General features: G+C 44.4%; 1 protein-coding gene across 4 annotated transcripts in view; it reads left to right on the top strand.

Annotated features, from left to right (window-relative positions):
- The window catches only part of LOC113125089 (ADAMTS-like protein 1), a 70,640-nt gene continuing 46,934 nt past the window's right edge, over positions 1-23,706 (top strand). The window contains exons 1-3 of one of the 4 annotated variants that reach the window (XM_026298386.1): positions 17-210; positions 2,075-2,211; positions 2,361-2,551. In XM_026298386.1, the coding sequence (XP_026154171.1) occupies positions 2,495-2,551 (57 nt within the window). In that variant the 5' untranslated portion in view covers positions 17-210; positions 2,075-2,211; positions 2,361-2,494. Of the gene's footprint in view, positions 211-2,074; positions 2,552-19,861; positions 19,926-23,706 lie in introns of those variants that run through there. The other 3 variants (XM_026298420.1, XM_026298395.1, XM_026298404.1) reach the window with 3 other exon arrangements.

The following is a 23,706-nucleotide window of genomic DNA, read 5'->3' as shown; positions in this document are numbered from 1 at the left end:
ACAGTTTTTCAGCAGGTTCCTGTTCTGCAAAGAGTCACGAACACAAACGAAGCGTTTTCTTCTGCTTGCACTGGCTTCGTGGATGCCTGTGGTGCTGTCAGGGTGCAGGGGCTTCCTGGTAAGGGCTTTGAATTTCATGGAGCTGGGGAGGATGATAATTCAACCCAGAGGTGAAAAGGAAACGATTCCAACCCCCACCTCAGTGTTAAGGTAAAGATTTTTTTTTACATAAACATTTACATTCCTGTGTTCAGTGTGTTAATAGAGATTAAGCTGAAATGGGGCCTGCATGTCAGGCAGTAATTCAGGTAGCTCATACCATTCATACCTGTACTATTGTGTGGCTCTCAAAGGGCATCTCTCTCTCAGCAGCTCCCTTTGAGCCTGGCTGAGGACAGATGACATTTTCTAAGAGCATTGTTATTACTGTGGCCCTGGACGGCTTCAAAAGCAACAAGCACATCCTAACTTTCCCCACCACCACAGGCCAGGCTTCACAGAGCCCACTGTGTCTTAGTTTAATGAAGACATGGGATCAAAAGGAAGAGGAGTTGCCAACTCCATGCATCAGTTATAATACAGGATTCCTGACTTCACTCAAAAAAGTTGTGGTCTTTATTAAATCTGTAAAAAAAAAAAATATATATATATATGTGTATATAGTTTCTTTCTAAACACGATAGAATCAAATAACCACAAAATAGATTTTCTGTTACATTTGTGAGCACAGTTCATTTACTGTACTCAGAAATTAAAAACATTTCAGGTCAGACCAGCATTTGACCCTAATTTGGAGCATTTGTGAGCTGAGGGAGGCGTTCATGTCCTAGGATACAAGGCAGACCTTCATTAAACTCTACGAAAAACAGCCGAAACAGAAGAACTGCTATTTTTACTGGAGCCGAAAAAGGAGTGACATGGGTCTCATCAAGGTAAATCAGAAACAACAGCAGATTTCAATCATATGCCAGCGAAGGCAAAGACTTTGAGTGTTTCTTTCCATCCTCTTGCTCTCGGCTCATAAGCCGTCAGAGCTTGATTTAGATAAAACTCTTCTTGACCTTAAATGGCGCATGGCTGGCAGTGCCGAGCGCCTCACTTGAAAGGCGGATGCGTTTCATGCTTGTGACCAAATCAGTGAAAAAATGAGTGAAGTGCCGAGTTGGTGTATTTTCTGGCCTGGAGCTGGATGAGCAGATTGACAGCACTCTTGTTGTGTTTAGCATGAAGATCAGAAGTGAGGTCAAACCAGCTGTGGCCAAAGGTAACACGTTCATTAGTTTTAGAGATGCTGGGAGTCAGATTTAGTGATTTTTCTCCCTGTGTCCAGTTCTTTTGCTGCATATTTACTACATAAACATCAGTGTGTTATCCATCTAATGCTCGACAAGAAAGTTAATAAACGCTTTTCTGAAAATGTCAAACTATTCCTTTAAAGTTTCCATTCTGCGTGTAGGGGTTTAGTAGCTGTGGGTGCCCTGTGGTTGGTTTTTCTGACAGCTCAAGACCTAACAAGGTTTGTGAAACTGAATCTGTAGCTGAGATTTTTAGACCAAACTAAAAACCAGCAAAAAGGTTTCCAGGGTTTAGCTTTTTTTAAAGTCGCCACACGAAGCACATAAAGCTCTGTTGTATAATGCCATACAAAGGTCATGGGTCTTAAGGTCTTTTGCTACTGAAAAAGTTGAAAAATATTCTTGTGTAATATCAAACAAACCTGCACTGGCTCAGTGGAACCGCATGAAAGCAGGAGCACATTTCTAAAGGACCCGAGGCTGATTTTCCACTATGTGGTCCTGAGTTGGGTACTAGTGTGTGTGTTTGGCTGTTTGGCAGTGTGCTGGTGACAGTTTGTAGAAAGCCTTTGTGGAAACCAGAGTCTTTCGGAATATAAACATGAGTCAGGCTACTGAACTGCATGGCTTGTTTACATGTGGCCTGATCAGACTGGTCTTGATGGTTTTGTAAGGTCCAGTAAAAACATACAGTTGCGTCTGTGCAGCAGCAGCAGCAGCAGCAGCAGTGGAGCAGTGACAGTATCTGTGCTGACTGTTCTCTGGCTAAATCACTGCAGCCTTTTATTCCATTATCCTGCACATGAAACCAGAAGAGCACCAAGCATCCCCGTGCACGCTCCAGTCCGCATGCGTGTGCACAGTGCAGCCCATCAGCGCTGAACCGCCCGGGACTGTGTTTCTTTAAGAATGCAAGGTGGGTGAGCCCCTTTTCCTGACGCACGGCTGGTATGCAAACATAAATTTAGTAGCAACGTGTTTGCTGGGAGCAAGTGTCATGTCGTCTCCACCACTTCTCGGCTGACTTGTGCGTTTTTGTTTTGTTTTGTTTTTCTGCGTGTGAAGCGGAGCCGGAGCCGGAGCGCGGAGCGGACAGCGGAGCGGACCTTTCTCCCGGAGCGACCGGACAGTCCGGGCCAGGCGGCCACTCACACTTGCGTCCGTGCAGTTTGAAAACACTGAGTTGATCCGGCTTGGAGATGACAGGGGCCTGCTGGGGGACCACTGCGCTGGTTCTTCTCGCAGTTTGTGCGGAGGTGAGCTGCTTCCAATTCATCCAACTTTTCCAGTCACTTCATGTTTGAGAGGGAGGCGCGTCACTTTGACACAGATGGGAAAGTGAAGTTTACGCACCATGAAGCTGCTGTTATTTTATCTTTGGACCTTTGCTGTTTAGACTTTTCACTTTATATTAAGTGGTTACCCAAAGGTGCACAGTTGTTTTTATTAGAAGTGGTTTGTTTTATCCATCTCTAGTTTATTGCAGGGCTGCTCTAATACCACAGATTAATCCAGGTCCCATACACGGTGATGATGTGCGCATGAGCTTGGCACCTAACTGAGAAACTCTCGGAAAAAACCCCTGACATTAAGTTGTCAGATGAATGTTTGGTTCATTTTGATTGTGCGTAATGAACGCGTACTGAATCCCACGTTCAGCTGTGCTCATGCTGCACTGATACTGGAGCAGGTCCAAGCTGCTGTGCATGAGAGGAGGAGTGATTTCTGGGAATAATCAGCAGTTTGAATTGAATCTGCGGGAAAATGTGCCATGAATTTTGCTGTGTGTTTAAATGTTTAAATGTCATCTTGGATTTAATAGGGTTATCATTTGATTGGTGCAGCTCGTCAGCCCTGCATTAAACTCAGCCTCCACAGGAATACTTCTGTTTTCTTCCACATGCACTGTCAAAGTTGTGTAAAAGCTGACACATGATGGCACAGCAAGATCTGAGGTTTAAAGTGGGACACAAAGCAGTTGTTTGGCCTGCAGGCAGATTTCAGGGCAGGACGCCGCTGTCAGCACGTGGAAATGACCACGACAGGTGCTAATAGCACTTCAAGGTGATTTAGGCTTTAGACACCCTGGCAGCCGAGCACGTCCACACTGTAATCAGTGAGTGTCAGCGACAGAGAGGTGCTCGAGGCTTTGCAGCTCTTTCCTGGCCACTGTCCAGTTTGTGGTTAACTGTGTTCACTATCAGGAAGAAACTCGTAAAATGCTTATTATTTGTTTTTCAGTGGGTGCAAACATCAGTGTTGGACTGCTGAGGGTTTGACCTAGGACCTTTGAGTAAATTGCCATAGTTTTCACTGAGTTCTGGGTTATAACAAGCAGAGGTTGTTGGTTTGTTTTGTGTCACATTGCAACACTGAGCTTTTAGCTCAAGTGGTGAAGTGATTGCCTGAGCATGACAAGTTTTCCCATCTGTGCAATGGGTGGCTGCGCAGCCTGAGTCAGCAGTGGACGTTTATCTGTTCACACACATCACAACGACCCAGTGCATCAGCTTCACAGAGCAGGGATCAACAAGTGCTGCCTCCCGGGGTCTCTGCTATGCACTGGCCTTTTCTTTTCATCCTCTGCCTCACAGTTTAACGACAGAATGAGCCTCTATATTTGTGTGCATGGCTGCTGGAAGTTTTGTGATTTACGTGTGTGGGCCAAATGGCCTGTGGCTCTGACTCAAAATGGAATAGACCTTTCTTTGTGGGTGACATAATGACATACCTCGAGCGATTTTTAGAACGTCTTGCTGCTCCCACTTCGTTCCCCTGATTTGTGCAGTAAAGTGGAACCGTCCAGAAAGAGAAGTTTCCCCTTTGCTCAAAGGTAGTTGTGTGTGCAGGAGGAGCCCCAGCATCTTTGTGCCTCTGAGTTTTTTGTTTTGTTGTGTAATAGTTGATCATTTAAACATATAAACTTTGTATTTTCTAATTTATCAGGTTTGACTTTCCATTAGAAATGCACTGATCTGACAGGGGGAAGATCTCCCAGTCTGACCTTTTGACCAGTCCTAGTTTTGCAAAGTTTCAAAACGACCTGAAAAAGAGCAGAAAGTAGATTTCTGGATTAAATGACTTTCCCTTTTCAACATTGGATGGATATAAATCAGCTGCCAGATGTTATCTCAGTGTCCAGGTGCCACGCTCACTTCACTACATGCATTTCTTCTCCTTCGCTGCTGTTCAAAAGAAAATATACCACAAAAGCAACAGATTGTGATGTTTATTCGAGGAAATGGTCCCTCTCAGTCCTAATGCAGTGAGCATTAACACAGGAGTGCATTGAAGTCCTCAGGGTGGGGAAGCTTTTGGGTCTAATGGCAGGATTAAGTGGGGTCACGGCGTCCAAATGGTCCCAAGTGAACGTCTGTCAACAACAACATCGCTTGTTCTCTGAAACGCGCTGCTCGGCCCGACCGCTTGATCACAAAGACCACAAACTATCCAATTAGCTTCCATGAGTGGCTTTGTTGTGGATACAAGTGGAAAGGGAAGTGAATTAATTTTGAGAGGGATCGGTCCCACTCGAGGAGTAAAGGAAAAGGCTTCAGAGAACATCTGGCCAGTGATGGATGGATGGAGCAAGTTTTTGGAGTGTGTTAACAAGACAGACTGTTTTCAGTTACGCTGCAAAAGCCTTCATACTCATCTCATTGTTCCCATCTGGGCTTAATCTGTGGAGTGAGACCAAGTGTGTGTGTGTGTGTGTGTGTGTGTGTTTGCATAGTTCAAGCCCAAAACTCACTGGTAGCCTACTTACGTATGCACAAATTGCCAAGGTGCCCAAATGCTCCCCTTCCCACGCAGTCCCCCGAGCGTTCCTGGTAAAGGAGCCATGTTTCCTGTGTTACCTATTCAGGTGAGCTGGGATTCATCTCTTCTGACTCTGGCAGTCCTGGGAGCAGGCAATTATCGCTTTCAAGTCCGGCCAAAGGGAAGCCACTTCACACCGTTCTCACTGGGCCAACGAAGAAAAAGTCCTGCAGAACAGAACAAGAGATGGCAGCTTCTATTGGATGTTGAATCCCAAAGAAAGTTCAGTTTCAGTATTTTCAATAAGCCAATAGCTCGGCTTGGATCTTGCACTCATCTCCAATTTGTACTTTTCCTTTCCCTCATTGCAAATCCTGGCACTGTCAGCTCATTTAGTTCAGAGAGGCCATTGTAGGAATAAAAATCCTCAAGCAGAGATTTCACAAATGACACGACCTGGGAGAAAATATCCAAGTAGGCCCACAGCTGTGGGGATGAGCTTGTCTCTGGTATTGTAATTTGTAAAAGGATGTTTTCCCAGTGGTCGCTCACACTTGTTCCTACTCAAAAGGCAGATCAGCAAAACTCAGCAGAGTGCTTCTGACTCTAGAGCCTGATTTTTAGTTAAAGAGACCGTTTGACATGTTCGGAAATATGCCTGTTTGCTTTCTTACCATAAAGTGGCCCCACTTTCATGTCTGCAATCTATGGCCGCTGTAGGGCCACGGTTAGCTTAGCTTAGCATAGGGGGAAACAACTAGCCCTGCTCTGTGCAGGCGTGACCATGTCTGAAACTCAGAAATAAACCACTCAGACCTGTTCAGTGTCAGCTCCATATTTAACACACAGGTCTAACTTTAAGGGAGTGTTATCAATCTTCTCCTGTCACTGCTGCCAAAAAAGTCAATCCGTGTATTATCCCGTAACGTCAGGAGATGATGAACAAACCAGGCATTGTGAAAATTGAAAAGTTGTGGAACAGAGAATATGGTTTTTGTTGTTTGCCTTTCAAATCTTGTGAAACTCGACGTGTTCCTCAATCTGTTGTTGCTGAGCTCCGATAATGTGCTGTGCCAGTGTGAAAGAGGGCATGTGTTTCAAGCAAAGCCCCCTCTGATCTGCACACTGCTGTCATGCATTGATACAGAGCAGCCAGTAGATGGCAACATTACAGCAGAAGGGCCTTGCATTGTGCAGCTGAGCTAAGGTGGCCCCTGTGGCTCCCACGCCCATCGCAGATCGTCAGCTCTATTGTGATTTTGCAGGTGGCTGCCCTCTGCCCCCCCCCCTGCTTCCTCTGGAACACTTTGTGAACATAATTGTTCCTTCGTCATGAGGTTTATTTGTTATTGCCGAGCCTCTGGCATCCTGTTCCTCTGATGAAACATCTTGGGCTCCATCTGCAGCGAGCCCATGTCCCCTCCATCGCTGGGACCGAACCCGAACGTTATGGTGTTATCCAGCTCAAGCTCCTTTTGCAGCAGCCAGTGCTCTCTGTGCATCATCTGGCCTGCACATTTTTCACACACTGCTGATCTCAAAAACCGCAGAGCCTTGCAGTCGAGCGCCTCTGTCTTGGCTGAAGCACACGCGTCTAGTTCTGCCTGTTCTGCCCCGGCTTTGACCTCAGATCTGTCCCAGGGTGGGATTGCAGCAGGAGTGCCGGGGAGTGGTGCTAACGAGAGGGGGGAGAGGCAGCGCTCGGGTCCCTCTCGTGACAGCTAATTAGAGGGGAGGGCAGGTAGGAGGTGAGTGTCTGAGTGGACGCTGCACGGGGAAGGAAAGAGGAAAGGAAGAAGCGAGAGGGCAGCACATTTAAGGCAAAAAGGTCAAGACAAGATAAACAACCATCTAACACAATGATACTTGAATCCTTCAGTGGTGGAGCGAAGGTAGAGAACAGTTCTTTGAGGAAAATGATCTACTAATATGAAATAAATGGACTCACTGGCCAAAGAGAAGACTCTCACCAGATGTAGCAGGGGAAGAAATAAAAGTGAATAACGTCTTTGTCAGTTAAATAACAGTGAAATATAACAAAAGCATCAGATGGAGAACAAGGATGGAAGATGAACGATGGAGAGGAAGAGCGGAATATTTATGGAGTGATAGTGATGTGGATTTAGGTGAGAGCAGGAGAAGAAAAGGACACACGCAGACACATTGTTGTCTGCTGAAGAAAGAGCAGAATTGATGGAGTGGGAAGGGAAGAGCTGCATGAAACATGCACGAAGAGCAAAAGGCCAAGCAGCAGAACAAACACACCAGCACAAAGTTGGAAAATAAAACCTGAAACATTCAACTGTAGGAGAAAATGGAGATGCAGTGGTTCCAGGTTGACTGACTGGTTGTCAGGCATGAAAAACAAACAGAGCACCAGTTGTCTTTCTCGCTGACCTCACTCCTTTTGGGAAGGGACGAGGAGGCTGCGTGTGAGTGTGAGAAAAGTTATGTGTTATGGGGAAAACAAAGCATGGCCAGTTAAATCCACTGGAAACATGATTGACTGAGGGTCTGCAGTGCTGGTGTCTGACAGGGTCTCCATGGCTGACTGCGGGGAATGTTTGTGAGGCTAATGATGCTTCCTGGGGTTTTCACATCTGCTTCCCCCTGTGGCCACATGTGCTTTGAGTAAACGCTGCGACGCCATGACTAAACACCGGAGACCCCGTTACAAATGATGTGTTATTAGGATTACTATGCATACACCACAGCAGCAGCTTGATGAGCATGCAAACTATTTTTAAAATATTTTTCAGCAATCTTTCTATTATTCAACAGATCCTTTTCCCACATGTTCAAATATTGACTCAAACATTACATGGGTTGGGAACCAACATCAACCAGAGCAGAAATCATAACTTTAAACAAATGGTTTGACATTTCGGGAAATACAGAACTGCCATGTGCCACAGCCTGCAGTCAGTTATGTTAGCTGAGCATAAAGAATAGCAGCCGCACGACCGTGACAAGAGTCCGGGATAATAATGGCCTGTTCAGAAACAGCTGTTTCCCAGCTTTATGCTGAGCTGAGACAGAAGAAACAGTGGTATCAATCAACCCAATCAAAATCAATCAAAATCAACCCTTTACCCATTAAATCAGTCTGTTCATTATTATTATTGTTGGATTTCATTTAATTATGTCTTAAAAGCTGATAACATGACCTTTATCTAAGAGGGAGAAAGAAACTGTTGGTGAATAATTATAATGGACTACAAAGTACAGTGTTATATATGTACATGTACATATATATATATATATATATATATATATATATGTGTGTGTGTGTGTGTGTGTGTGTTAATGTGTTAGTGTGTGTTTGATGTCCTGTGGTGTCCTCCACTAAGAGGCCTGTAAGGAAGCCCCTGCTTGCCAAACGTGTGTAAAGTATATCTTAAGTGTGTTTATGTCTTTGTATGCGTTAGGGGTTGATGTAGCAGCTGGGAGGTCATGGGAAATGAAGTCAGCTTTACATTACAGTAAACTGAAAAAAAAAAATAAAAAAGTTATTTCTGTTGTGACTCTAGAGGCAGGTCTGAACAAACAGTAATCATGAACATGAACTTTAAGTAACCTTTATTTAAATTTTGATGTTTTCCAAAGGCCTGTACGGTCTTGTTGTGCACTGACTGACGTTTGACCCCTGACGATAATCACCCCTGTGAGAAAAATGCACCCGCAGGTCACTTGGCTTCAGTCATCGACTCTCTGACGGCCTCTTTCTCACCGTGGCGTTACATTTGAAGTGCCACTGAGGAATTCTGTCCCAGCATACCTCTGCGCAGTGACATCATGCGAAGTGGCATCTCGAATCTGATCCGTGCACCAAAAAATCCAACCTCACATGCACCCGGCTTGTCTGAATCTGTCGTCCTCAGGACGGGCACCTCCAGAAGTATTTGCCTACCATGATCTGGAGAAGTGTGTGTCCGTCCGTCACTTCAGCTGGATGTGATGCTTTTCTTAAATAAGGTCTCCTGCCTTTTCTGTCTGCTTTCTTCTTCTCTCATCTCAGCATGATTTGCCCCGTAGCTGGAATAGCTGAGATTGTGCTGACCAGGTGGCCTGTGAAGCCAGTGAGTCAGCTCTCTGCCAAAACTGTGCGTTCACATCACTTCAGCTCAGTGCCGAGAGACAGACGGACTGACAGATGAACTGATAGACTGTAAAGTAGCTGAGAGTGAGGTGCATGTCAGGTGAAACCTCACTCTGTCAACACGCTTCGCATCTAAATCTCGGAGCAGCCTGATGTTTGACATCTGTCATGATATGACGCACCGAAGGGCTTGATGCAATGAACAGATAAATAAAGTGACTCTTAAAGGAAGAAAAACAGCTTCTGTGGTTTTGAAACTGCATTGCTCATACTGAAACAGCATTACCCTGTGATTCTTCCTGTCAGGGGTCATCTTTAAATATCGTTGTTTTGGTGAAATCTGTGATGCTCGTCTGATAAACCTGCTGACCATTTACTGCAAACATCTGTCACTCTGAATCTCACACAGTGTTTACACCAGGTGCACATTACATCGCGTGAACATCATCCTATACCAAATCTATTTGAATAAACCTTCAGTCGACGCCATTAAAAGGCAGGGGAGGCTGCCATACCGCCTGAGGTGAATTCATCAAGACATTCAGTTTTAGTGTTCACTCGTGGTGTTTCTGAAAGAAATAAAGGAGAGGTGTGCTGGATTTAGTTTGACAGAGATAAAACAGGGATGTTTTCACTGAGGGGAAAAAATGGCAGGCTGTGTTGTGTATATTAGTACATTTACGTGATTCTTCTGAATGCAGCAGCGAGCTGGTGAAAGATGCGTGTGTGGCAGTTGCTGCTGATTGGCAGGAGGGCGCAGCAGGAATGCGGCTGGCTGCAGCGCTGTGCGGGACAGGTACAAACCGCTCTATCATCGCACGAGAGAGTAATCGTTACGGGCAAATCATTACATGATCAGAGGGAACCAAGTCTGTGCCAAATATGCACAGCCCTGGAGAATTTTTTGGAAAGGTGGATGTGAGCAGTTGTGAGGAAGTGATGGAGGAAACTATGCATCGTAAACAGAGAGAAGGAATGTGTGATGCACACAGGATGGTTTTTTGGTGGGATTAGTCTGAAAGGAGGTGGGAGGGTTACTTCGTTTTTTTTGGGACACACCCGAATCATTGATCCGATTTATATTAGAGGGATTTGAGGGGAAATCAGAAGATTTTTTTTTTTTTTGGGACTAGTGGAAAGTAATCTTTCGTTATGAGGATTTTAAATCTTACATTTTCATTTAACCCTTTTAAGATGCTCTGGGTCACACCAAACAAAAACAATCTCAGCTCTTCATGGCACGATCCTCCACAATAAAAGCCCTGCTGTATTTTTCCAGCTCAATGCGTTTAAAGTAAAGCAGTTACAGCAAAAAGAAAATGACACATGTCCTGCTCTTATTTTCAGTCTTCACACAAATGTTAATATAAAAAAGGGACACACACATTTCCTGCTCATCTGTTAACTTTAGTAGTTAAAGCAGCAGTGATTTTTCTCCCGTATTTATCAAAATAAACTATTGCATTGTAATTTGACAACATATGTTTATGTTTGACTCCCATAGTGCTTTGCTCTCTCTTTGCTCTGCAGAGAGAAGAAAACCTCCATTATACAGTCTGGATAATGTCACTGGGAAAATGCATAAAAACGTTATTTTCCCCACAGCACACAACTTGTTCATCAGACGTCAACTTAGCAACAGTTGGTCGATGAATTGTCTGAGCACATTATAGCTCCGTTTAAATGTAACTGGCCATTAATCTTTTTACATAACGGGTTTGGAATTTATTGCATCTGCCCAAAGCTAACAAAATGCCAGTCTCTCACCTCATATTGAGTGACTCACTGTTAATATTACAATATGTGCTTGTAATTGCAATGGCTTAATCCATGCTGACAACAAATATTTTTGCAGGGGAATATTTTCCTTCAAACCAGACTCAGCTTGTTGACTGCTAAATTATACAGCAGATGTTGAATTGGCCAATGCTGTAGTAGTAGGACTCTTCTATATAATGACTTTATAAATAAAACCATGTATTGCATGCACCTGAAGCTACTGGTTGCATACTGGCTGTTAGGTGACTGGAGCTAGTGCTGCGTGTCAGGTATGAGTTGCATGTAGGTTCATTTTCAACACAATCTGCTGACACTGTCTCACTCTGGTACATGAACAGGCTTGATGTGTGGCCTTGCGTGGCCACTGGCTGACTCCCTTACCCCCCTGCTGAGCCCTGCTCCTGGGTTTGGGGGTTCATGCACAGCCTCTCCCTTTTCCTGGCTCTAACCTACTTCAGCTCTCAGGCTTCCTGCTCCTCACTGGTCAAACTCGGAGAGACTGTCAGCGAGAAAGAGGGAGGCAGGTGACCAGTGCATGCACTGGGTTGTGTCTTCCTCTGCAGTGCTGTGCAGCATGGAGGTGTGGAGCAGGGCCACTGAGGGCAAGATGATTTCCTCCACCGCAGAGAGAGATGGAGGATCAGGAATATAGTATTAGTTTGCCCAGAGCTAAGCACATTCTCATGTCAAGTTAAGTTTGTGTTCCATGGAGGGTGGGAAAACTGGACTCAGCATTCATGTCTGTTTTACACCCCACCTTCAGTCTCGTGTGTGTGTGTGTTTGTGGAATAACTTGTGTTCATTTCAGCAAGCTTAACCTAATTCTACGACAGTATCTGATGGGAGCTGTACCTCCCTGCGTGCAATGAACTCGTTATTGACGAAGTTCCCAACAGTGACGACAAATTTGAAAAGACATTTCCCCGCTTTTATGTGACGATCCAGGACAAAGGATGGATTGTTTTTCTTTCTGCTGCACTAATCCAGGTTGTTGCAGAGGCTCGGCCTGATTTAACAGTGCAAGTCGACCCACCAATCACATACGCACATGCACAGGGCAGCAAACGCTCCTGTAGGTTGCACTGCCAGACATGTTCAAAGCTGCATCGCTCAGATCTACTTGTGCAAATCACCCTCAGTGAACTTTTGCATGTCCCAGTTCTGGGGATGCCACTGGGGAGTCTGGGAAGATCTACTGTCTACTTATCTCATGAATATCAGGCACACCAGCTGTTGTCATGATGCTGGTGTGTGCACGGCCCTTTGTGCCTCCATCTTCTCCTGCTTCATCAGTAAAACTTGAACTACTCAGTGACTATAATGATCTAACTCTCCTTCTCCTGTGCTCTGCTGGGGGCACAGTTGCCATAGTCAAGACCAGAGAGTGTTCATGTTAGCGTTCTTCAGTTCTTTCAAAAAGCCAACAAAGTAGTTTTCACATTGGCACCACATTTCAGGCAACAAAAATGAAACCGAAGCAAATCCAAAACCCAGTACGACAATCTGTACAGTTCAGTAAAGCCGACATGCACAGCACACACAGTGCTGAAATAATAACAGGCTGTCCAGAGTAGTTTAAAAATGCAGTTTGTGGTTCCAAATGTGCTCCACACTTTATTAATGTGTTTTTTTTTTTTTTCATCAGCTGGGTTGTTTTATTTGTCGAGCTCTTGGTCCATGAGAATGTGACCACAGAATATGATTTAAATGAGTTTTCCCTACAGAAATGGGCTATTAACAGTCCTGTTGCTGAAAGAAATGGACACGAGCAGAGAGAGATGTTGAAGTTTGGAATGAAAATTCTCTGGAAAGCCATTTTGAAAATGAACGAAATGCTTCAAGTTGACATTTGTTTCTGAAACAGTTGAGCGTTGTGGTTGTGCAGAAGAAGAAGAAGAAGAAGAAGAGTTCAAACTTAGCACAGATGAAATGAAATGAAATTTTGCACAGTCTACAATAGATGTTCATTTTGGCTCCTTTTTCAGTCTTTTGACCAAAGCAATTTCCTGGTTTGTTCCAGCTGTTTTCGAATCAGCTGCTGACCTGACACCTGCTGACGGCGTCTTCACTAGTCCACCACATCTTTACTTCTCTGTCCTTTCCATGACCCATAATTCCCTCTTTCCTCCTCTCCTAAAGATTAACAGACTGCTCATTACCTGTCCACCTGCTGGCGGCATCATGTTTACGGGGTAATCTCAGGGGTCCAGTTGGTTCTCTAATCCCTGGAAACAGAAAGAGACAATGCAGCCAAGGGCAGGCTGTTCACTTTCCAAGAGGACCTGTTATTGGAACCGCCATTGTTCAACTTGGGAGGCCGCCTGTATTTATTTCTAAGTTTACTGTGCCAGGATATGGAGTTTTCTTAGCACTACTGTGATATTACAGGATTGAACACTGGACATGAGAAGATGTAGAAACTGGCAGTGTTGGTTACTATAAAGGTTGTGTTCCTTGTTTCAGAGCTCTTTCCTGGACTTTATTCCACCCCCATGACTCTCTGTGTCACCTGGATGTCTGTCGCCAATGTGAACCCCACAGATTGTGCAGCCATCTCTCTTACACACAGCAGCGACAATGGAAGGGCTGCTTGGAGCACATTTTGAAGGTTTTGGTTGCAGAAGCAATTTTGGAGCTATCAGATTGAAACTCAAGATGCCAGAGCAAGTCATTTCTGTCAGGAATCTCTGAGAGGGTTGTGTGGCTTTTCAAAGAAACTTTCTTAATGTAAGGAAGAAGAAAAAAGCCTTTCATGAGCCTCTGTCACAATGGACCTGAAGATGCCTCTGTGAGGTCTCAGATGTCTCTAATATTTAAAGAGTTACGTCTTTAAATCTGAGGCCGTCCTTTGCATTGGTGGCCTGAATGCCTTTGATAAGGAGCATCATATTATATTTCCATAAGGAGATGATTTAAGGTTGAGGTGAAACATTATTCTCTTCATTTTACAGGCTGTTATCTGTTCTGCTGCTGAGCACAGTCTAAAACTCAGCAGACCCTCTGATTCTCAGGTTTTAGGGTCTGGTGTCTCCTCGCTGTACTTCATTAACTTGAGATTTTCTTGTTCTGACTGCATATATGTAACACGGTCTAAACTAAATGATGTGTGTGACCTCCTCTGGTGTGTTAGCACAGTAAGTCAAGCATGTTGCATATCTGCAGAGCTGTATTCCTGCAGGATTGTGGGTATGAAATGGTGCAGATGCAGGGCTCCCAACCACCCGCCTGTTCTTGGGTTTCATGCCACCAGGGGTTTGGTTTTCACTCAGAAAGAAAAACATTTCTTACACAAACCAAAGCCACAGCCAGTGAGTTTTTAGAGACAGATCCTGCATCTCATAAGGTGAAACCTACCTGCCCTCCCCAGCTAAACTGTCAAGTCTGTCCTACTTAGAGGGGGATGCTAGTCGGTCTTTGAGGAAGGCGGCTTCTGTCGGCACTCAGCTCAACAGAAAGGTACAAGAGCCGGGTCAGTCCGCCCCAGAGACGGGATGGGAGGAAAAAAAGGATGAAATGATGTTTTATCAGGAGTCTCCTCTGTGAACTCCCGTGTTTCTGAAAAGGGAAGGGCAGGGAGAGGCAGGCATCAGTGATCCTTTAGCGGGCGTGTGCTATATCTGTGCCCGGCAGTGCCAAACCCCGCACCCTGTCGAGATGACCCTGGGCACACGCTCCGGCTGTGCAAACACAGCCACATTGCTGAGCACACACTCACATTCAGCCTGAGCCAAATCCAATTATTTGCCTCGCCTTCAGCCACTTCTTTTTCATTTCATTACTCGAGCTGCTCTGCCAGGCTGAATGAGGCTGACAGATGCTTCTTCTGCTGTGTGAACACTCCCCTGCTTCATCCGGTTTTTTTTTTTCCTCCGTTTTTCCTCCCCAAAGCTGGAGTGTGACAGTAGGCATGTGTTTTGTTCGAAGGAGACCCACCAAAGTGAACAGGGAGGGGACCGGAGCCCTTGGACTGTTCGACATTCAACACAGACACCAGGTAGAACAAATGGACATAAGCCTCCATCCTGTTGCTGGTGTCTGCAGACAAAAAGCTGCTCGCTGCCTCTTCTTGTCGAGAGTAAAAGCAGCAAAAGACAAGTCCTGAATATCATGTTGCCATCAGCTCGATGAGCAGCGAGGCGGCTCGAGCTGCAGACGTGAGCTGACATCTTAATGGCTGCAGCCTTGATTTTTCAGCCTGATTTAGTCCTTTTCTCTTCTGTTACATGTTCAGTGGAGGAATATTACTCCAAGTATCTTCTTCCAGCTACAATTGCACACACAAGAATCCTCATATGTTACCAAACGGTGAATGTGCTCAGTGTATCCTGCACCAGAAGACAAGACATTTTACCTGCTGTAAATATCACAGCACTAATTCTACAGTCAAGGCCGAATATTTAGAATTTGTCCAGCACACGGAGGAACAGTACTTTATGGATGCTCAGTAATTCTCCCCACGTATTTGGAAGCTGTGGCTCTGTGTGAATCACCAGCTGTTATCTTTACTGACAACAGTTTGTTTGGAAAAGAATTTCTTCAATAGTTTTGGGTGAGATCAGCGCAGTAACACCCTCAGAGTGACTCTTTCCATTTCCGATGCACCGACTTGACCTGGTCTTATACCCAAGCTGACCGTAGCAGACAGCAGGAGAAGCTACTTTTGGCTCTGCTGTTGCTTTGCAGCTAAATGATTTTCCTGAGATAACAGAGCGCTTGTCAGCTGGGCCCCCGGGGAGCGCTAATGTAAAAACAAACATACAGCATGACATGCTTTGAATAAAGTGACATTCCTGGGATTTTCACACATGCACACACAAGCGCAGAAACTGAGGAAGATGCGATGAAGTAGAAACATCAAATCTGTAAATCCTGATAGGGAAATAAGAAACAATGCACAATTTACGTGAACACACATGTAGTACATAAAACTAGTCGAACAGGGGCCCCTCCAGAGTGGACTAAATCTCCCATGGTGTGCTTAACAGTTTGAGTGGCACCTCCAATCCATCTCTTTAATGCAAAGGGAATGTGCAGGGTGAAATGTGCCAACTAACCACCCAGCACTTTAAACGCCACTTTGGCTGCGTCCCAGACGTCATGGACGTCATTCATCAAACCGCTCCCTCACTCAGCAGTTACGCAAGTATGGCAGAGATGTCAGTTACTTTTCTCCACGTTCCGTCGTTGTCACAAGTCCCGGCAATTACCCTGCATCATGAGCGTCAGCTACCGAGGCCCACGACACCGGCGAGACGATAGATGTACCATATTAATCTGTGTCATCATAGACTAGTCAGGAAGACAGCAGATACTTTGTGTGTCGTCTTTAGAAGACCCTAGACAAATCGCTGGGTTTCCCCTGCTTGTGTGTGTGTGTGAGCGATGATGATGATGTTGTGGTTTGTTTGGCTGCAGGACTATGTTGAGTTAAGTGGGGGTGTCTGGGAGCGCCTGTCAGGCAGAGACAGGGGCCCTTTTTAAAAGTGAATCAGGTTATTGTCAACATTTGTTCTGGTACTGCAGGACAATCTAACCTGACTGTTAGCAGACATGTGACATTTTCTTGGCTAAAGTCGGCCATGTTAGAAAAATGTTGTTCTAAATGCCTTTCTAGATACAGAAAACATTTGAGATTGACACAGTATCAAGATTAATGCTGTGTGTGCGTGTGTGTGTGTGTGTCTGTGTGTGTCTGTGTGTGATGATTTCTAAAATCTATTAGCCCGGTCCTTTCATTATCATTTAGGTATTTACAGTGATTCTTAGAAGCTCTTTTTAATATAAACACATCTTGTTAAATGGATCCATATCTGAGATGAATCATCAGTGCGTGACTGACGCAGCAGAAATGAGAAACGCAAACACTTAATGTAATGACCTTAATAGTAGGTTTCATCCTGCTGCGATGAATGCTTTTAAAAAATAAAATCCCTCTGGGCGATGATTTGATGATTTGGTTTCCATAATTTATAAACATGCTTCAAGAGCTAAATCCTACAACATTCATTTTAGCCAGTCGGTATGACACTCATGGCTGCAGCTCAGGGTGCACTCACTGTGACGGAAAAGCAACTGCAAGTAAGTTGGAGTTTTAGAAAATGTGGCTTAATGGTAAACATCCAAAATTCTTTCCACTTTGTGCCCAGTGTGCAGCTGGCTCCCAGTAATGCAGAACACAATTATGGGATTATGGTGCAGTGCTGGAGAGCTAAAGATGCTGCACTACAGGCAGGGCAGCGTTTCATTATTTGCCTTGCTGCCAGCCAGATGAGATCAGGGCTCAAGAATGCTGCAGAAATATGGAAATTAAGATTGTTCGATGGTTAGGCAACTCCACAAATGAGGGGATTCATTTGGGAGCAGGAGTGCAACAGTGATTTGTTGGTAGCCGTGAGCAGCGCTCTATAACAGCAAGGCTTTCATGTTGATATCGGCGAAAACAGTTTAGGAAAGTCGCCAGAACAAATTAGTTGGCCTTTTCTGTGGTGTGAGAATGGGTTCTTCACAGATTGTGGCTCCTCTCTCGCTCTCGTTCTCAAGATGTATCCTGCAGAACCCTGTTGAACACCACCAAGGTTGAGTCTGTGTGGTCTTGATTCAGGCCAACAGCTTGCCAGGTTTGTTCTTTGTCTATTTCAAAGAAAACAGCGGATTACTGGATTGGTCTTCTGGGAGGTCTGGCATGGGTGGCTTGCATGCATTTCATGGAGGGATTCAGATTTGGAGCGTTGCCACTGTCAGTACTGCAGAGTCTTACAATGGGATGTTGTGTTGAATATATGGATAAAATTGGTGCTACTTTAGTGACACGCCTGTTCTGCACCAGGGGCCAGTGTACAGAAAGAAATACTATGGGACAGCCACATACAGGCAGTGCAATCCATTATTTAGAATTTATTTTACTGTGTGTGTGTTTCAGGTGCTACTTACCAAAGCTGTGGAAATCCTAAATATTTGTATTAAAGTCATGCAAAGGTAGAAAAGTACAGTCTGTGTATGTTTCATTGAAGATAACAGTGAGAGAGCAGGAGGGTAAATCTCACCTTCTGGGTCAGTTTGAACTTGGTTGTGTGATCACAAGCTGCTACTCCTCATTTTGTGATGAAATGCTTGTCCTTGTGCGTAGCCCCAACTAGAGGCTGCGTTTACTTTACAGATCTGATGTTGATCATTATGAAGCTGAGCTTTATGCTACATGTAGCGCAGCTACAATTTAAAAGACTGTGTCAAATTAAGATCAGTTTTTAGTTCAGCTCTGAGATGAAGGCAGCCTTTCTCTTCGGGAGCGAGATTAAAACCTGCATGGAAAGAAACCACTGCTACAAAACCCTGTAGAAACTGTTATCATCAATCATCCAGTGACCGTCACCTTAATGTGTGAAATTACCCCGGTGTTTTGAATCAGCCGTGCAGGAGCACACATGCGCTCCACAGTGAACTCGTTGGCCCGATACATGTGGAACATTGTGCTGTAACTGTGCCACCCAGCTGTCAATTATAATCCCTCTATGAATTTTTATGATGGAGGACACATGTTTGTATGTGTGTGTGTGTGTGTGTGTGTGTGTGTGTACTGTATTGTTGAATGAAACGCTGTTACGGCTCCCTTGAACACACGACTACAACATTAATCAGTGTAGCTGCTTTTGTCAGGGGCGGGCGCTCGTGTGTTCACTCACAGCTTCATTACTGATAGAAATCCAAGATGGCTGTTACTTAACACTGACAGGTCTGCAGAGGAGCCAGAGAACTGATCAGACTAATGAAGAGCTGTGAGGCAGAGCTGTCACACAGCTGCCCATGTCTGATGGATGGACTGCTGCCAGTGCTGTGTTAATGTGATAGTCTGCAGCAGGGATGGTTTTCAGCGATGCTCTTATGGTTGGCTGCAGCTTGTGTGTGATGAACTCAATGCAGTTGTTAGTTAAGTAACCAAATACTGCATATTAGACTGTGCACAGTACACATTTCCTCATTATAAGCAACATTCACATTGCAGGGATCAATAATAATAATAATGCTGATAATTAAAATGAATCTGCCTTAAAGAAAAGCTGCAGCTCCACCTTTTAGGACTTAAATGATCTGCAAATTTTTTGGGCACCTTCTTACTGAATCCATGGCTCAGTGGGTCGGAGGTGTTTTGGTAGAGGCATATTTGGCAGAGGTGGCTCTAATGTGTGTTTAATGTGCACACTAACTTTGACAGGTGGTATTTTCCTGGAATAAATCAATGAAACCTAATAAAAAAAGTTTGAAAAAGTCTTCAATGAAAATGTGTGTAATTTTAGCGTGTTGCACCAGTGCAGTGAGCCAGCCACAGATTAAAATATTCTAGTTGTTGAGAAGCTCCACTTGTTGCAAGCTGTTTTTGAGAAACTTACTCTATCTCATCCTCAGAAAACCTGATTTGAGTGTCACACTTTTACATAACCCTCCCGCCTGCATTACATGCTGGACTCGGCGCAGGGCCAAGGCCATCCATCATGGGCAGAGGCAGTGGTCAGGAAAACAAGTGGCTTTTTTGTCTTTAAGTGGGTGTGATGGAAGCTGTGAGCTGGGTGGATGTCTTAACGCAGAGCAATTATGTCAAAGCTGAGTCCAGCTGAGGTCTCTCAGCTGCTGCTTTTCCTTTCCCTCACCGGACGGAGAGCTTGGCTCAACAGAGTCGGGCCCCAAGGGAATAATGACAAGAATCTGCTGATTCGCAACTCAAACCCAAGTCAGTGCTTTGATTTAATTGCAAAAACTAGTTTGTTCTAGAAATAAATGAATTTTAAAACTTTTTTTTGTTTTTGTTTTGTCGTGAACATTAGGAAGATGTTTTGGTTCAACATTCCTCCGGTGCATGGTACAGAACTTGGTGCGTCGCAGTAAGAACCGGCATGTTTCAGGAAATGAAATGAGATGTGTCCGGATGTGGTTGTTCCCTCCCCCTGATCCGTCACTCTGTCCTCACCACCATGTGGGCCTGTCGCTGTTTCCTGCAGCTGGTATGTACGATGGAAAGGGTCAGTAGTGTCACTCCCTCATCTGGCTCGTCCCTGTGTGCTGTTGTGACTGTGGCTTGTGTGCAGGAGGCTGTTTAATCCTTATTTGTGGGGTTCAGTCAGCACCATGACTGCTAGCTGATCTGGTTAGGAAGCTCATCAAATTATAAAGAGCAAAAGTTCAGGGAATTTGAATGATGAATCATTTTTCATTGGTTAATCCATCCATCCATTTTATCTAAAAAAAGAGGAATACTGAAAAAATGGGGTAAAATATTTCCAAATTCTGTTCCATCTTAATTCATGCTATAGATAATGTGATCATAAAAATACATAGAGGGGTAATTTATTTATTTTTAGAACAATTCTTAGAGAAAACCTGTTTCTGTCAGTCCAGTTTTTTATTCTCCAAATTGCTCGTGTTAACTATGCAGCTCCCAGTAACAACTAAATCCAATGCAAATTTTTTTTTTGCACAGCTGCTTGTGTTCGTCAGCTTAAACCTTCACCAGAGTCCTCCAGCATCGCAGAGGTTTCCTGTTGATTTTCCATTTGATTACCACTGAGGAAGAATCATGCAGAGTCATCAACACAGTGGCTGTGGTGTGTGTGTGTGTGTGTGTGTGTGTGTGTGTGTGTGTGTGTGTGTGTGTGTGTGTGTGTGTGTGTGTGTGTGTGAGGGTGTGTGTGTGTGTGTGTGTGTGTGTATTGCATTAAGAAAATACACTTTTGACTTTGCGGTCTTAGTGTGTTCCTGTATTGGCACTGTCACAATGCTCTGTGCTGTTTGCCGAGCTGTCAGAACTCTTTTGAGGACCTCATTAAAAACCTCTACATTAAATATAATAGCAGTCGTTACCTGAGCTGGAAACCACACGACGTCTGCTGCAGAGATTAATGTTAGTGGTAAAGCTTTTTATGCATTAGGGATGTCTCTTATATGGTTAACGGGTTACAAAGGCCTCAGCAGATAATTTCATGGCTCCATCTGTTTGTGCTGTAAACCAGCAGAGGTCGACATTGGTGTGTCCCAGCAAATAATTAGCTCTGAACTTGATGAGAACTTGGGCGCTCACACATGGTCAGCAGGTGGACTAACCTCTCTGTGTCGCAGGAAATATGCTACCTGCTGGTCAAGCAGCTCAAGTTGCAGTCAGCTTCTGGTCAGCTCAGGAGTGAAGAACAGCCGGTCTCAGAAATACAGTATTTAGTGTCTGTTTGTTTTGCAGACTGATATTTTGAGGTCAGGACAGATGGAGAAAAATGGCTGGTGACAACAATAAAATGATGGATGGTGACCACTACAGATGAGTTATCCTGCTGCTTTATCTAAGTCTAAGCTGTGTTACAGGCTCACAGTCTAAGCTGTGTCCAGAGTTGTTTGGAATAAAATATAACAAAGGTTAGCTTTTATTTCGAGCAGGCTCTATATATTTAAAATGAAAAATCCCAGGATACAGCCCTGATGTGCACCAGTATCTTGTTTGGACAGAATTTACGTCAAATCAAACAGGTAACTTGTTGCTTCATGAAACGGCCGTGTCAAAGAAGCGCTCATGCGTCATTAGGAAGGTGCCACGCCTCATTATGAGACATTAAAACATGGGAGTAACCGAGCGTAAATGTGAAGGGATGTGATGACAGGGCCAGGAAAATTTTTCATCTATCAAAGGTAGATTTTTTTTTTTTTTTTTTTCCTCTTCCCCCAGAGGTTTCTCATTGCCTGTGCTGTTGAACATGACAAGTGGTGGGAGCTGAAGAAGGCAATGATGAAGACAAGTAGAGCTCTTTGCCGCTCTTCTGCTAATGCTCACAGGACAGACTGCACTTGGGAGACAAAGATCAGTAAATCAAGTTGAGAGAAATCTGGCAGAGCGGTGGTACATCTTCAAAGGCCGTCTGAGGAATAACACTCAGATAACTAAATAATCCGTCAGGAATCGGAGAATGCGATGAAAGTGGTGTTTCAGTTTTGTTTTGCTTCCCAGCGAGCTTTGTTAGACCTGATGCTTTGGAGGTATCATGTGTGAAAGTGAAAATTGCAACCAGGAGTGTTTTTTCCTCTTTTTCACAGAAGGGTGTTTAGTTGCTTGAGGCCAGCCAAGACTCTGTCATGGGTTTTGACTTCTACCTTTATCGGTCTCGAAATCCTGAAGTAGCGGTGGGCTTGGGCCTATAACAAGCAAATATTAAACTAAGTGCATCCTAATCCCAGGGCTTCTTCATGGTGGACGGAAAAATCCTGTAAGGGATCGATGTGTGGGGGCCAGGGACGGATATGGCAAAAGTCTCCAGATGAGAAAAAACAAGGACCTTCTTTCCCAGCCACGATGTTTCCTCCATCAAAATGTGTTAAATGAGAGTTCACATAAATCCCCTTGAAAGTGGATTAGCAAAAATATCTTTTCCTCTTAGGTTTCATGCAGACAGGAGCCAGTCTTGAAAAAGGGCTGTCCTTATCTAAACACTGGATGAAATCTTATTCATCAAAGGCAGCAGTGAGTGTAACCTTAGTCTAGGTTTGGCCTAGTGTAGCATGGTAAAAGTCGCTCACTTTTCACAGTTTCCACCCAAACAGTGGAAGCTGGCACCACGTTATAGGAAAGCTCAATTATAATATCAGGTTGGATGTTATTACTGTTGATTATGTGCTTTTGAAGACCCGACTTGGCCTTGAGTTCACTTCCTCCCCTCTCCCCTGGTTGAGACATGGTCTTTGAAATCAAACTCTTCTTGGAGGTTAACGAATCACTGGCCTGGCTTTACTTTCACCCTTGCCCTTTGTCATATTGACACACACGTAGATGCTCAGTTTTGAAGAGTCGGATGCCAGTTGGAGTTGTTTTAATCACAGCTGCGTTGTTTTCTTAACCCCCGGTCATCTCAAATATACTCAAAACACTACCTAAGTTAGTGCACGCTTGTGCAAAAGCTAACACATTTGTTATATCCAATACAGGAAAAAGGGTCCATGTAGTGGCATGAAACGGGACTCCCACCTTAAACCTATAGGCTAACCCTGCAACCACAGGGCCCCTAGTAAAAACTATGTTTTCTAACAATGACATGTGTTCATGTCTTCCTGAGTAATATTTTTATTTTATTCATTTTATTCTCCACCACTTTCTGAAGGAAATGTCTGACACTTTAGCGGCTAAATGTTCTGCTTTGTTTACTTACTTTGCTTGCTGGTTTGTGCTGTGATGTTAGCATACAGAGACAGAGCTAAGAGTAAAAACCAGTCTCCCTGTGGCCCTGTCAAGGTCTAAATGTTAGCTTGCTAACATGCATGCTAGCCTCAGCATGCTAACATGCACTTGAGGACAATGCTATCACGCTAATGTATAAAGTTAGCAGCTAAGGACACCATGCCATATAATCCTGGCATGGCAAATGGGAGCAGCTTTAAAGTTAGTGGTGGTGTTTAAATACTTAAACCTTACAAAGGATGTGCTAATGTTTTCAGCATTTAACCAAAACCTTTACTTTGACCTTGTGTGTTGAGGCCTAAATCGAACGTGTGAGGCAGAGGACACAAGTCCTGGGGTGTTTCCTATTCCCCTTATTTTATCATTCCTCGTTCGACCCGGACAGCGTTCTGGCCCGTTTGTGATTGGACACTTCACATTAGGGGTTTAAGGGAAGGACGTCTCATGTCTCTTAAAACATGTTTCCTGGCTGCTGTGTTCTTTTTCTCTTGTGTTGGAGGGGCTAAGATGCCAGGAAAAGACACAAGTGAGGGAAACATGGATGTAATTAGTGGAATTGGGAAACACCCCTGTAC

Source organism: Mastacembelus armatus, chromosome 18 (genome assembly GCF_900324485.2).
Source record: "Mastacembelus armatus chromosome 18, fMasArm1.2, whole genome shotgun sequence".
Classification (NCBI taxonomy): domain Eukaryota; kingdom Metazoa; phylum Chordata; class Actinopteri; order Synbranchiformes; family Mastacembelidae; genus Mastacembelus; species Mastacembelus armatus.
Note: the sequence above shows the minus strand (reverse complement) of the source record. Positions and strands in the feature narration are given on the sequence as shown.